The sequence below is a fragment of the Salvia miltiorrhiza genome, chromosome 5 (assembly GCF_028751815.1).
Source record: "Salvia miltiorrhiza cultivar Shanhuang (shh) chromosome 5, IMPLAD_Smil_shh, whole genome shotgun sequence".
Lineage (NCBI taxonomy): Eukaryota > Viridiplantae > Streptophyta > Magnoliopsida > Lamiales > Lamiaceae > Salvia > Salvia miltiorrhiza.
In genome coordinates this window covers 6163430-6176205 of record NC_080391.1, presented here as the reverse complement: position 1 = coordinate 6176205, position 12776 = coordinate 6163430, and the positions used below count along the sequence as shown (strand labels likewise).

Below are 12776 nucleotides of genomic sequence, written 5' to 3'. Positions count from 1 at the left end.
CTTTTGTAATAGGTATCTAGCTAGGATATCAAACAATAAGTTAAGTCCAAATAACCGCTTTGTCATGAACTAAGATTCAATTCAGTGTGGTTCAAGATGTCTAGACCCGGGGAATGGTTAAGGCATCAAAATAATCTCTTTCAAAAGTTCATTAATTTAAGTCACAATAACAATATGCGAATTATATCATAAAAAAAAACTCAGTGAGCAAAATGTATGTATAGTTCATAGACTTACTTGAGTCAGATCCAACTTAAATAATAACAGAGTGTAATTAATATTTATGTCTAGTGTTAAAAGTTAAACCTTATATATGAATGTGTAATTAACTTAATTTTGTTAATATTTATGTCTTGAGTTCAAAGTTAAACCTTATATATGAATGTGTAATTAACTTCATTATGGTTGGTCGAGAATCTACTTTCATTCCTTTTTATTTATGTTTCCTTTGACGTACTTTTAGCTAATAGTTTAAATCAATAGCGATGTTCTTGAGAGTTGGTTAAGAAATCGGCTTGCGACTTGTGACAATCTTGCTAAGAGGAAGGTGGCGCTGGTTGACGGAGAGGAGTGGTGTAATGGATGCATTTGGAGATTCGAGACGGCGGACCACCTTTTTCTTCTTTGTCCGAAAGCCCAGCAAGTTTGGGATGCTCTTGAGAGTTGGTTGGGGTATAGCTCGGCCAGACCTAACAATATTGCTCAGCATTTCATTTTGTTCATCAATCAAGGAAGAGGTAAAAGGACTGAAAAGCTACTTAAAGCTCCTTGGATAATGTGCACAATTTGGCTTATGTGAAAACGAAGGAATGAAAGTCGTTTGAAGGGAAAGTTTGGGAGGTGCAAAATTTGATCTCGGAGATTAAAGGCAGATTGTGGAGCTGGTGTATCATGTTCAGGGTTCTCGAGGCGGATGTTAGTTTCTCAATCTGGTGCTCAAGCGAGTTTTCGCTCTCTTCTTGTATCAAATTGTAGGTACCTCTGGTACCATCGGTGTTTTCAATAAATTCTCTTTTCTTGATAAAAAAAAAATAGTGATGTTCTTGAGATAGAAAATATTTGTGTCAAAACAAAAGAAAATTATTTTTTTAAAAAAATAAACACATAATTAAAAAAATGAGGGGGAACACATATTTAAAATTTTAAATGAATTTGATTAAGTTCGATCAGAATTCATATATATAATATATCCACCCAAACGGAGACTAAAAACAATAAAATAGAATCAAATTAATTAAATAAGTTCCGCCAAAAAAGCCCACTTTTGATTCGGGTAAAATCCTATGAAATCCAAAATTATTTTCTGGGCTTATAAATCTATTTCTTGTCCTGGGCTTACCATTTGCTACCTTTTAGTTTTTGGGTGACTGACTGATTGTATACGTATCTTTAATGAGAGAAATCTTATTATAGCCATCTTTCATAAAAACATATATAAGTTTTATATCCTAGTTTATAATAGATAAGTTATATAGCCATTTTAAATTTAAAAGACTATAACACCCTTTGACTTTTTGTACTCGATGGCGCCATCGTGTACATCATCGAGTACTCGTGGTGCCATCGTGTACACCATCGAGTACTTCGATTACTCGATAGAGTTGTAGAAAATCTTCATTTTTTTTCATTACTCGATGGTGTACACGATGGTGCCTACGAGTACACCATCGAGTACTCGAAGTTTCAAAAAAAAGTCAAAGGATGTTATAGTCTTTTAAGCCTAAAATGACTATATAACTTATCTATTATAAACTAGGGCTATAAAATTTATGTTATTAACAAAAATGGTTATATGTGATAATTCTCACTCCTTTAATTTTCTCACTATATATAGCCTAACATTTAATTATAATTATAATTATACTATTGTATCCTTCTAATTTTAAATTCTAATAAAATAAATAAACCCTAAAGTTTATAACCATCAATATAGCCTCCGAAATTCATTAAAACCAAATGGAAGAAGAACGAATTAAATATTGCATCAAATTCAAATTTCTTTCTGTCTCTTGCAAAACGAAAAAACGTGAGGCACTCTTTTCATGCAGCAACCTTTACTGCATGTGCTTATATCATTTTTCTTTCTGTAATTCGATACATATTTCATTTTCGTATAAGTGAGTTTAATGTTTGAGACACAATTCCTCAAAATTCAAATTCCAAACTTGTAATTATTCATTTCGATCCTAGTAGTTGACCCGATTCTAAACAAGTCTTTCGTGATCGTGCAAGTATATTTCTGCGAATGGCGATGAATATATATGGTTTTTGGAGATTGGCAAGCAGGAGGGTAATTCTGACAAAACGTGTGACAAAGTATTTTACAATGTTATCCATTTTTTTGCAAAAATGTGTAATAATACTAAAAGTGTGTAATTGTCAAAAAAATGTGTAATAATTTAAAATACACTATCGCACACTTTCTCAATTAAAAATTGCGTAATAATATATTTTATAATGTTACGCACTACAAAAATATTTTGGTAAAAAACAAGTACTACTATTTTCATAATTTTATTCGTATCCTTAATTAGAATTTCCCATAACTAAAAGCTTTTTGCAACATGAGGATGCTGTCTCATCTCATCTGATCAAATGTGTGAGTTTCCACGTAAAAGATTCTCCCAAAATATCAATGATATTGGGGCGCGCAAGTCTAGTCATCCTAGAGTTAATTAAACAAAATTTACAGTATATATAATTTCCAGTGAATGGAATATAATAACGGGGATAAACATTTTATTAAAAATCAAATTAGAAACCAGAAAACAGTGTATGGGATTTTGGCGAAATATTCCATGCGAGATCCACAATGAAACACACCACAATACTAGCCCCAATGCCCTCAACGAAGCATTGCAGAATTTGATGCAACAATTGCGGTGATTATAAAATATGTTTAAATTGAATTTTAAAATAATCAGAGAGGACTTCAAACACAAGAAAAATCGCGGGATCTGCGTAGGATTTAATAACTAATACTACTATATCTGCAGCCAGGGACCTATTGGTTATTATATATACTGCTAATTACTCCTTTTTCTACTTCTTCATTGGTTGCATTGAATTAGGTTGCAATCTCACGTGATCGATAATAATTATAATTCTGATCCCCGTTTACTTCATTTATTAGATTTACGTAAGTAGTGATTTTATTTTATTTCCTGCATATTGACTTCGGCAATAAGCAAAAACTAGCGTCTGAAATGCGTATTTTCCTTTTAAGATGTCACATATAATTAATGTAAGATTTAGCGAGTTGATTTAAGTGTTTGGACTTTAGGGTTTGTATACCCTTGGTAGCACTTAATTTTGTAAATTGTAACATATATATATATATATATATATATATATATATATATATATATATATATATAATTGTGCCACATTTTGGTTTAGTAAAAGCCAAACTAGAATATAATTCGATTTTGTATAATTTACTTGTGTTACCTTGATTCAAAAGGGGCCACAACACTGAAATGATATAAGAGAAACTTAACTTGAGAACTCCAAAAATAGATATATAACAGATAGTGTGATGTATTTATTTGCTCCACGTGAATTCCATCTATCATTTTAGGGTTACTTGCGGTGCAGAAGCACTTGAATAATGTGATAAGAGTTACTAAACACATTAATTTTTTTTAATGAATTAGATTATATAGTTATTAAACACTTGAATAATGTGATAAGAGTTACTAAACATATTAAATTTCTTTGATGAATTATATTAGATCTCCTCATGATTTGAGTTTTGAAATAAGGGTTAAGGTCCAGATAGGCCCCTGAAGTGTGAGCCCTTATAGCGATTTGCTCCCCTTACTCACTGTGTGTGCAACTTACCCCCTAAACTTAAAAAAATCGCACATTTAAGTCCCTCTAACCTAACTCCGTCAGTCAACGTTAGTTAGTCATTTTTTTTTATTTTTTTTAATTATAATTGTGGGGTCCATCTTCTCCTCCGCATCTAAGCCGCTCTCTCCGCCACCGCAGGAGAAAGAGAAATAATTTTGATGTCTAGGAATTACGACAACAGGGAGAGGCTGGTGGCGGCGGTGGTGAAGAGAGAGCAGATTTGGAAACTCTGTCATCAAGATTCTATCTCCACCATCTGCGCCTCTGACTACTCATCAGATCTAGAATTGGGTTTGCCACTTTCACTTGGGAGCTTCCACATTACTGCTACTTTCGATTTGGTTCAACACCTCAACTATGGGAAAACGGATCTGGTTCAACTGTTGCGGGATGTGCAGGTGTCGGACCAACAATGTTTTCGTTCGGGAAGTAGAGCCGTCATCAAGTTAATGGATACTGCAAGCATAACAAAATATGAATTCGAGCAGCATATGATTGTGTTGAGAGATTGTAAGCATGAAAATGTGGCCACACCATGGGCGTACCACTTGTCTGAGGAGAGGAAGCTCATGGTCTATGATTACTATAGCCAGGGAAGTGTGTTTGATATGTTTCGAGGTAATCCTATATACATATGTGCAGACAAGACAATGACTCTCCATCTGCTGATCCTTAAATTAATACTCCTACATGATATGTGATGGATGCAGGAAATGGAAGTAGGCCTGATTGGGAAAGCCGCGTGAGAATTGCGGAGAGAGTGGCTTAGATGCAGAGGACAAGAAGGTAGAAGAAGAAAGGAAGGTGGGCCCCACAATTATAATAAAAATAATAAAAATAAAATGACTAACTAACGTTGACTGACGGAGTTAGGTCAAAGGGGCTTAAATGTGCGATTTTTTGAAGTTTAGGGGGTAAGTTGCACACACAGTGAGTAAGGGGAGCAAATCGCTATAAGGGCTCACATTTCAGGGGCCTATCTGCACCTTAACCCTTGAAATAATAAACAATATGTATATAGCACGTACTTAACAACCAACAAAATCTATTAAAATTATATATGAAAGCATATAATTTAAGCATCACAATAATTCACAATCTTACCTTACATGTCATCTCCTCCATTATTCATTTTTAGATATTTTATATAAATCCATATTCCCACATTGAATTCATATTAAATTTTAATAGTCCATATAACCTAAATAAAAACCTCAATCATCATCATATATTCTCCAATCAACATTACATTGATGTTTTATTAGGGTACGTTATCTTTGATGGTATATATTTTCACTAGCAACATGTTCTCTATGGTGGATAATTTTTTAGGGAAGCATGGAAAAATATTCGGGCAACTCATTTTTCCTTTTTCTCACCCCAATTCATGATAATATTGAAGTTGTCACCTATTCAAACACATAGAATCTCGCACACAAGTAAAGTAAGTGCGTACGCAGATATTGTATCATAGATGGTACTAAAACAGTAAAAAACAGTAAAAAACAGTACTCCAAGAATAGTTACCTAGTTCGGTGATAAAACCTCTACGTTTAGAGGGCTCACCCAGGATAAACGATCCACTTGAAGTTAAGATATACAAGAACTTACATAATAAGACTCGATCTTACTTAAGCCTCTATATATTCCCAAAACCTCACCAACGATGGACAATTGGAAGCAAGACGGTAACTCACTCCCTAGGCTTGAACTCAGTGCAATCACCACCTAAACCCTTAGAAAACTTTCACCAATCACTTAGTGAAATAATCAATTACAGGTTCGCACAACTCAACCGATCGCTCAATAACACAATGAAAAGGCGATCGAATAAGATCACACACTCAAGCACAAAAATACTGCAAAAACTCAGGAGAATAATAATAAAATTGGCAGCATCAATCGTCATCTTCTTCGTTTTAAATAGGCGAACCCTAGCAAGAGATCCAGCTCATATATGGCTTGATTAATGAATGCAGAGCCTATATGTATTTTCCATCCAATAAGGCTTCAATAATTTGGAGATTAGAAGTCGTGCATATATAAAAGATTCGCTAAAAGACAACTCTGAAATATGCTGCTAAAGATCTGCGAGAGAAAACTATCATATTGTTCAGATCCCAACTAGTACATCGGATGATAAATGCAGATTGTCTACATAATGACAATATAAAGAGTATTGATGTATACTCTAACAAATATCATCATGGGGTAACGATGTGATAATATTTTTCCAAAATTTGGAATTTCAAGAAACCAATGCGGCCATGGGTGGATTCGTCCGGCGAGCGACTAGAATGCACTGGCGCGTGAGTTTTGCTCCGAGCTACGAGTATGCTAGGTTTAATAAGTTTGACACAATTTTGGGTAAAAAATCGATATTTACTTGAAGCATTCAATACCTTGCACTTCTTGGCATATAAATACCTCTTAGAAGGTTTGAAGGAATACACTTTACATTATCTTACATTGTGGAACTTTACAGAAGAAAATATTTGTGGAGTTGAAGCAATCACTAGCGAGATTATGCATTTCTTATACAATTTTTTTGTGAATAATTTTATCCTCCACTGTTTATAGTTTGCTAGTTTACACGTCTCTGCGTGGCTAGTAATCTTGTACTAGAGTTATGAAGTAAACAAATGATGATTTTCTGACTTTATTTTGATTGCATTAATCTAGACATGATTTTCCTTTTCATTTTCTTGGATTTATTGTTTGCTTAATTGATTGATCACCAATTTTGCATGATTAATTGCATTGATTTGATATCTGAAGAAAATTATTGACGCTTGAATAAGAACATGGAACCTATTTTTCAATATTAGTTAGGAGGACTTGAGAATTCTGTGAGGATTATAACTTAGGATCTAATGAGAGTTACACGTTTGAGTACGATTTGGGACAATAGGCATGTAATCTACGATTTGTTCACCAGGGAGTAGTTTTAGAGTTCAATTATAATTGCTCTAAGAAGAATTGAGCTCTTGAATAGTCGATCTTAATTTGTTTGATTTCATGAATCTGTTGAAACAAAAAATCTGAGATATTTTTCTCTGTGTTCAAACTCTCTTTGTCTTTACAACGTTTATTTGTTTTATTTGTATGCTTTTAGATTTAAAACAAACTCAAGATTTCCTTAGTCTAGATAAAGGATCTTAGTTCAGGATAGTAGTTAATTGTAATTTTTCGGTTTGTGTGGGATATGATCTTACTTCCTATTATACTCAATTGCACTCTTACATTTGCGGCATATCTAAAAGTAAGCGAATTGAATAGTGATCTTTGGTTGAATTTTACCATTTGAAAACCCAAATAAAAGGACACTTAGATGTATATGAAATAATTAGGCTACCATATAAAATTTATATTAAACTTCAAATTTTGAACCTATATGAAAGGGTCGATCTTCATTTATACATTGATCTTTGATTTTATTAATTAAATTACCACATTTGAACATTTAAATAAAATAATACATATATGTACTTAAAATAAATAAATTCTTCAATTAAATTTAGTCAAATAACACTACTTTATTATATTTAGATTACAAAGAAAATTAATATCGAAACTTTCCTTAATTAATAATTGTCCAATCATCAAATATATAATATCATTACCATTAATAGCTCTCTCTTTAATTTGGAGTTCTACGTGACATTTTTTTGTATTCATTGATTTATATAAAAGACTTCATGATATGAAAATTTATCTAGAAATTAAAAGATATTCATATTTTATAAGTCTTACTAAAAATTCTCTTTTAAGTTTTAATTGATGCAATGTGCTTGAAACTAATATGATTTGCATTAATTTAATTACGTCACTTAAATTGTTTATTTACTTTTGACTGAGCTTCACATATATTGCACCGAACCAAAATGTTAGATTAATTCATTTGTTTAATTTTCTTTCGCTTTTTGCACTAAGAGGTCCTGATAACTAGACAATTTAAGTCCTATTTTCTATTGCCTAAAAAAAAGTCCTATTTCTTTCGTTTTTCAGTTACATTATTTTGTTGCATTTCTTTTTACAACCGCACATATGTAGCGTGCAGTGATTAGTTAGGTTTTCGCTAATAATTTTACATTGATGTGTAAAACTTATAAAAAACCAGCTTTAATTAATAAATGGGCTAATTTCTGCTAAAATCATGAAATTTGATCCGATTACGAAATCAAAAATCCAATTTTTAACTGATCTCGAATATAAATCGATATGTACTACATAAGTTCTTTATAATATTTCATCTTTTATTGTTTATTTTAATCATTATTAATGTTTAACTTGTAATGTTTAAATTATTATTGTAACAGTATTTTTTTTTTACCTGGGGGTGGGGGAGCGGTGAAGTTTGAACCCTAGACCTCACTGTTCGTAGATAGGAGTTCGCATATTTTGGTATCTTCTTGGAGACACTGTAATAATTAATTTATTTTTATAAATTCAAACGTTCAACTAATCTGCGAGTATTGTTACATAGGGTTGGAATTTAAAGTACCCACTTTGGTTAGTTATCTTACAAAATTACTCACTTTGGTTAAGATGTCTTATAAAACTACCCACTTTGCAATTGATGGTGATAGGTTTGCATCGTTTTCCGTAAAAGTTCTTACACTTTTCTTACACAAGTACACTTGTGTAAGAAAATGTGTAAGAGAGGTAGTTAAATATGACTCTAAATCTGAGGAAATGGCATTATTTGCTAACTTACGTCATTATTTGTAACCCTAAATGCCTTCAGTTCGAAAAAATAAAGACAGGTTTTCATGTTATTAAACATCTATAAGAAAGTTGAAAAAAAATTAAATGAAGCGTATTATGAAACAAGTATTTTTTTAAGCTAATACAACAATTACCCGCCGGTTAATCGTAGCCGTTAGCAGTAGCCGGCTGGAAATGGATCCCGGCGGCTACTGTAACCGGCTAGGATTAACAGGCGGGTAAATACTTCATTAGCTTTATAAAACATTCTAGTTTCATAATACTCTTGATTTTAAATTTTTAAACAGACCTAATTTTTATTATTATTATAAACTTAAAGGGGGATTGTACAATTCACGGGTATAATAGCTTTCTAGGGTGGGAATCTATTTGCAGTAAATTCACGAGAAGGAGATTGACAATATAAACTCAATAAGTCTAAATTTATTTAGTTTATTTGATTGTATATTAATTAATATTGTAACACATAAAATAATAGCAAATGGTGCATAAAAAAATTACAAAATCATCTATTATGAATCAGTGAAACATAATACACCTTACCAAGTGGGTACCCACCAGAAATATGTAGCCGGCTGCCGTAGCCGTGGGTAAGAAACTACTCACGGCTACAGCGTACGGCTACTCAGTACTGGCGGGTAAGCTATTAAATATTTTTAAAATAATATTTCATATCATTTTATATAATATTCGTATTTTTTACCCTTAATTTACTACTATTTCTTCTATTTATACACGAAAACCTATTTTTTTTTTTTAAATTATAAGCTTAAAGGGTGATTGGACAATTCATACGGCTACAATGCAGCTTTATAGGGTGGGAATCTCTTTGCAGTAAATTCACGAGAAGGAGATTGACAAAATAAACTCAATAAGTCTAAATTTATTTAGTTTATTTGATTGTATATGAATTAATATTGTAACACATAAAATAATAGCAAATGGTGCATAAAAAAATTACAAAATCATATATTATGAATCAGTGAAACATAATACACCTTACCAAGTGGGTACCCGCCTGAAATATGTAGCCGGCTGCCGTAGCCGTGGGTAAGAAACTACTCACGGCTAAAGCGGACGGCTACTCAGTACTGGCGGGTAAGCTATTAAATGTTTTTAAAATAATTTTTCATATCATTTTATATAATATTCGTATTTTTTACCCTTAATTTACTACTATTTATTCTATTTATACACGAAAACCTATTTTTTTAAAAATTATAAGCTTAAAGGGTGATTGGACAATTCATACGGCTATACAGATAGGCGAGAATCGCGGAAGCTTTATTGGGGGGATATACACGGCAATTTAAAGGCTTGTTTGACCAAGAAACCCATTTACATGTATAAGAATTGAGTAGAACTTTTAACCTAGCCGCACGGGTAAAGTTTATTTTTTGAGAGAGAGTGAGAGAGAGAGGCAGCCGAGAAAGAGAGAGACAGAGGAGAAAGAGCATCGGCTACTCATTTTTAAGAGAGAGGAGAGCATTCCAAACCCAAGGTAAATTGGAATGAATTTTTGTTTTTTGCTTGGTTTTCTTGTTTGTCCATGTTTGAATGAGAATCAATTTTTTTGAACTTGAAGGAGAGCATCCACGATTTTTTCAACGTCCGAAGGCATAGACCATGGCTTCTTCTTCAAATCAAGTAAGTATCCTATTTCGTTGATTTTAAATTCGTGAATAAGGATGTTATTTTCCACAACAAGTAGAAGCATGTTATTTTCGTGATTTTTTTTGGACCGGATTGTTTAATTCGAATTACTTGTGTTTGTGAATTAATTATGTTGGGACGAAAATTACATTGTTTAATTATTGGGACGGAATTTACTTATGTTGGGACGAAAATAATTAATTATTGGTTGTATATTCATTTTGGTTGTAGTCATTATGTTTAATTATTTTGTTGGGACGTGAATTACTTATGTTATTTTGTTGTAGTCATTTTGGTTGAATTAGTTATGTTATTTGTGAATTACTTAGTATATAATTTGATTTAGTTTAATTTTAAAATCATTTCAATTATTTAAATAAGCTGAGATGCCAAAGAATTGAATTGGGTAGTGCATAATTATTAAAGTAACGAGAAGATCCTCTACATGTACATAATTATTTTCGTGAATTATTTGATTTAATAATAATTCTATTTGGTTGAATTAGTTATGTTATTATTAAATTTTGTGTTATTTTTCTTAATTAATTATATGTTGGCTTTTTAATTGATAAATTTTTGGTATTGAATAGATCGGTTATCGGAGGCCCGACACAATAAATCGCCCCGGGACGCAGATCAGTTCTTACTACAAGACCAGTTATATGTCCCTGGTACCCGAGCGACTGAGGGAAATTGGGGGCGACGCACTGGAGAATACGTTCAGGCAGGGTTGCTTTGGACATTTGTTGGATTGGGAGCCAGGCTACAGGTGCAACATGGCATTGCATCATATTGTCTCTCGTCATCTGCTGGATAGTGACGATGTGATGTGGTTCTACATCAACGGCCAGAAGGTTTGCCTTGATCACGCCGCTTTCGCTCTTGTGACCGGATTGTCATTTGGGCAACATCATTTCGATCCAACAGCCCGCCACAATTTGAATAGTAATGTAGCATACAGACGAGTTTGTGGCGGGCGGCGCTTGTCAGTTAAGGAGTTGGCAAGCATTTTTTTTGAGCAGTGGACGGAGATTGACGACCTCGACGGCTCGATAGCATTGCGTGTGGCCCACCTGTTGGTGCTACACGCATTTATTTTGGGCGTGGACACGCCACGACCCGTGGAGATCTGGACGTGGGCTTTGGCGGAGGACTTGTCGGAGTTCTCCACATTTCCTTGGGGTGCAGCGGCATATAATCGCTTGAACTTCAGGATGAAGAAGATGTCGGAAGAATGGAAGTACCACTTCTATGGGCCTTCTTGGGCTCTATATACTTGGGGTCTTGAGGTTATTCCCAGCTTGGGCAGCCACATCGCTATACATAATGCCGGGATATTACCTAGATTCAAGAGGTGGACCTTCTTGAGTCACAACATTGCAGACTTGCAGCCCCTATTTGAGTCACCGGTAATAATTTAAGTGTTTATTAGTTAATTATATTTGATGTTATGAATATTAATCATCATGTACATATATTTTTTATTGCAGGAGACCGGGCTTTATGAGTTGCAGCCCGAACAACAGGAGCTGACGACGCATTGGTGGCTATCGGTCGCGAATGAAGGAGATGTCCAGTTTCCAGGTCCGGGCGTCTTCGGCCAGAGGAATCCTCGACCGGATACGGGGGGTGGGGACCGCTCTGACGCATCTATTCAGATGGAACCCCGACGTCGCAGTTCGAGGCGCAGAGACCAGGGAAAGCGGCAGAGACCACAGGTGGTTTCGTCCTTGTCGAGCAGTGGCCAGCGGGATCAGAGTGGCGGCGGCGATCGCCCCGTGACTTCCGACCGGAGGTCACAGAGTCAAAGGAGGCCCAGATACGGGGGAGAGAGCAGTGCTGCTCATGGGCCTTCTGGTTTGAGCGAGCAGGAGTGGCAGCGCATGGAACAGATGGTGCGCGAGAGTGAGGGCCGGGTGGCGAGGCGTGTGGAGGAGGGCCTATTCACGAGGCTGAAGAATTGGGCCGAGGAGACCTTTGGGTGTATGCGTTGCCGATGCTCGCATAGCACCGATGTACGTCAGCCCATGCCTGCTCCAAGACCTCAATCGGACAGGCGACGTGAGCCCGAGCCCGAGACGGAGCCCGAGCACGAGGATGCGCCATCGCAGCAGAGGTCCCCTGCACACCAGTCGCCTGCTAGGGACGTGGGTCACTCTGCCAGTGATGATTATCAAACCCCACCGGGCCCGCATACTGGTTTTGGTGTGCCCACGACTTTTGGGGCTGGCGGACACTTGACCCCATATCTGGGGCCACGCTACTCGTACACTGAGCAGCCTTCGAGCTCAGCACACCCATTCGAGCCGCCTCGTTCTTCGCTGTCGATTCTTCTCGAGGCTGGTTATTCTCAGGGAGATATGGAGCATTTCTGGCAGCAGTTTACTGGGGTAAAAGCTCAGTATTTGTTTTAAATTTAACTTCTAATTGAAATTACGTGTCATTGTTAAACTGTTTATATGTTTAACTTTTGTTGTTTTAATGTAAATATAGGGAGCTTCTGCTTCTGGGGCAACACCTGTCCTTCCCGTCAGTGTTTG

The 12776-nt window shown here is 35.2% G+C and overlaps 1 protein-coding gene across 1 annotated transcript; it reads left to right on the top strand.

The window, feature by feature from the left end:
- Positions 1-4013: 4013 nt before the first annotated feature.
- On the top strand, positions 4014-4624 carry LOC131025458 (uncharacterized). The gene is made up of 2 exons (XM_057955250.1): positions 4014-4473; positions 4566-4624. Exons 1-2 carry the CDS (start codon positions 4014-4016, stop codon positions 4622-4624), a joined length of 519 nt encoding a protein of 172 aa, XP_057811233.1.
- Positions 4625-12776: the final 8152 nt, after the last annotated feature.

Coding starts and splice junctions, on each gene's coding strand:
- LOC131025458 (XM_057955250.1), top strand. CDS start 4,014: ATGTCTAGGAATTACGACAACAGGGAGAGGCTGGTGGCGGCGGTGGTG. Junction 4,474..4,565: donor TGTGTTTGATATGTTTCGAG/GTAATCCTATAT, acceptor TGATGGATGCAG/GAAATGGAAGTAGGCCTGAT.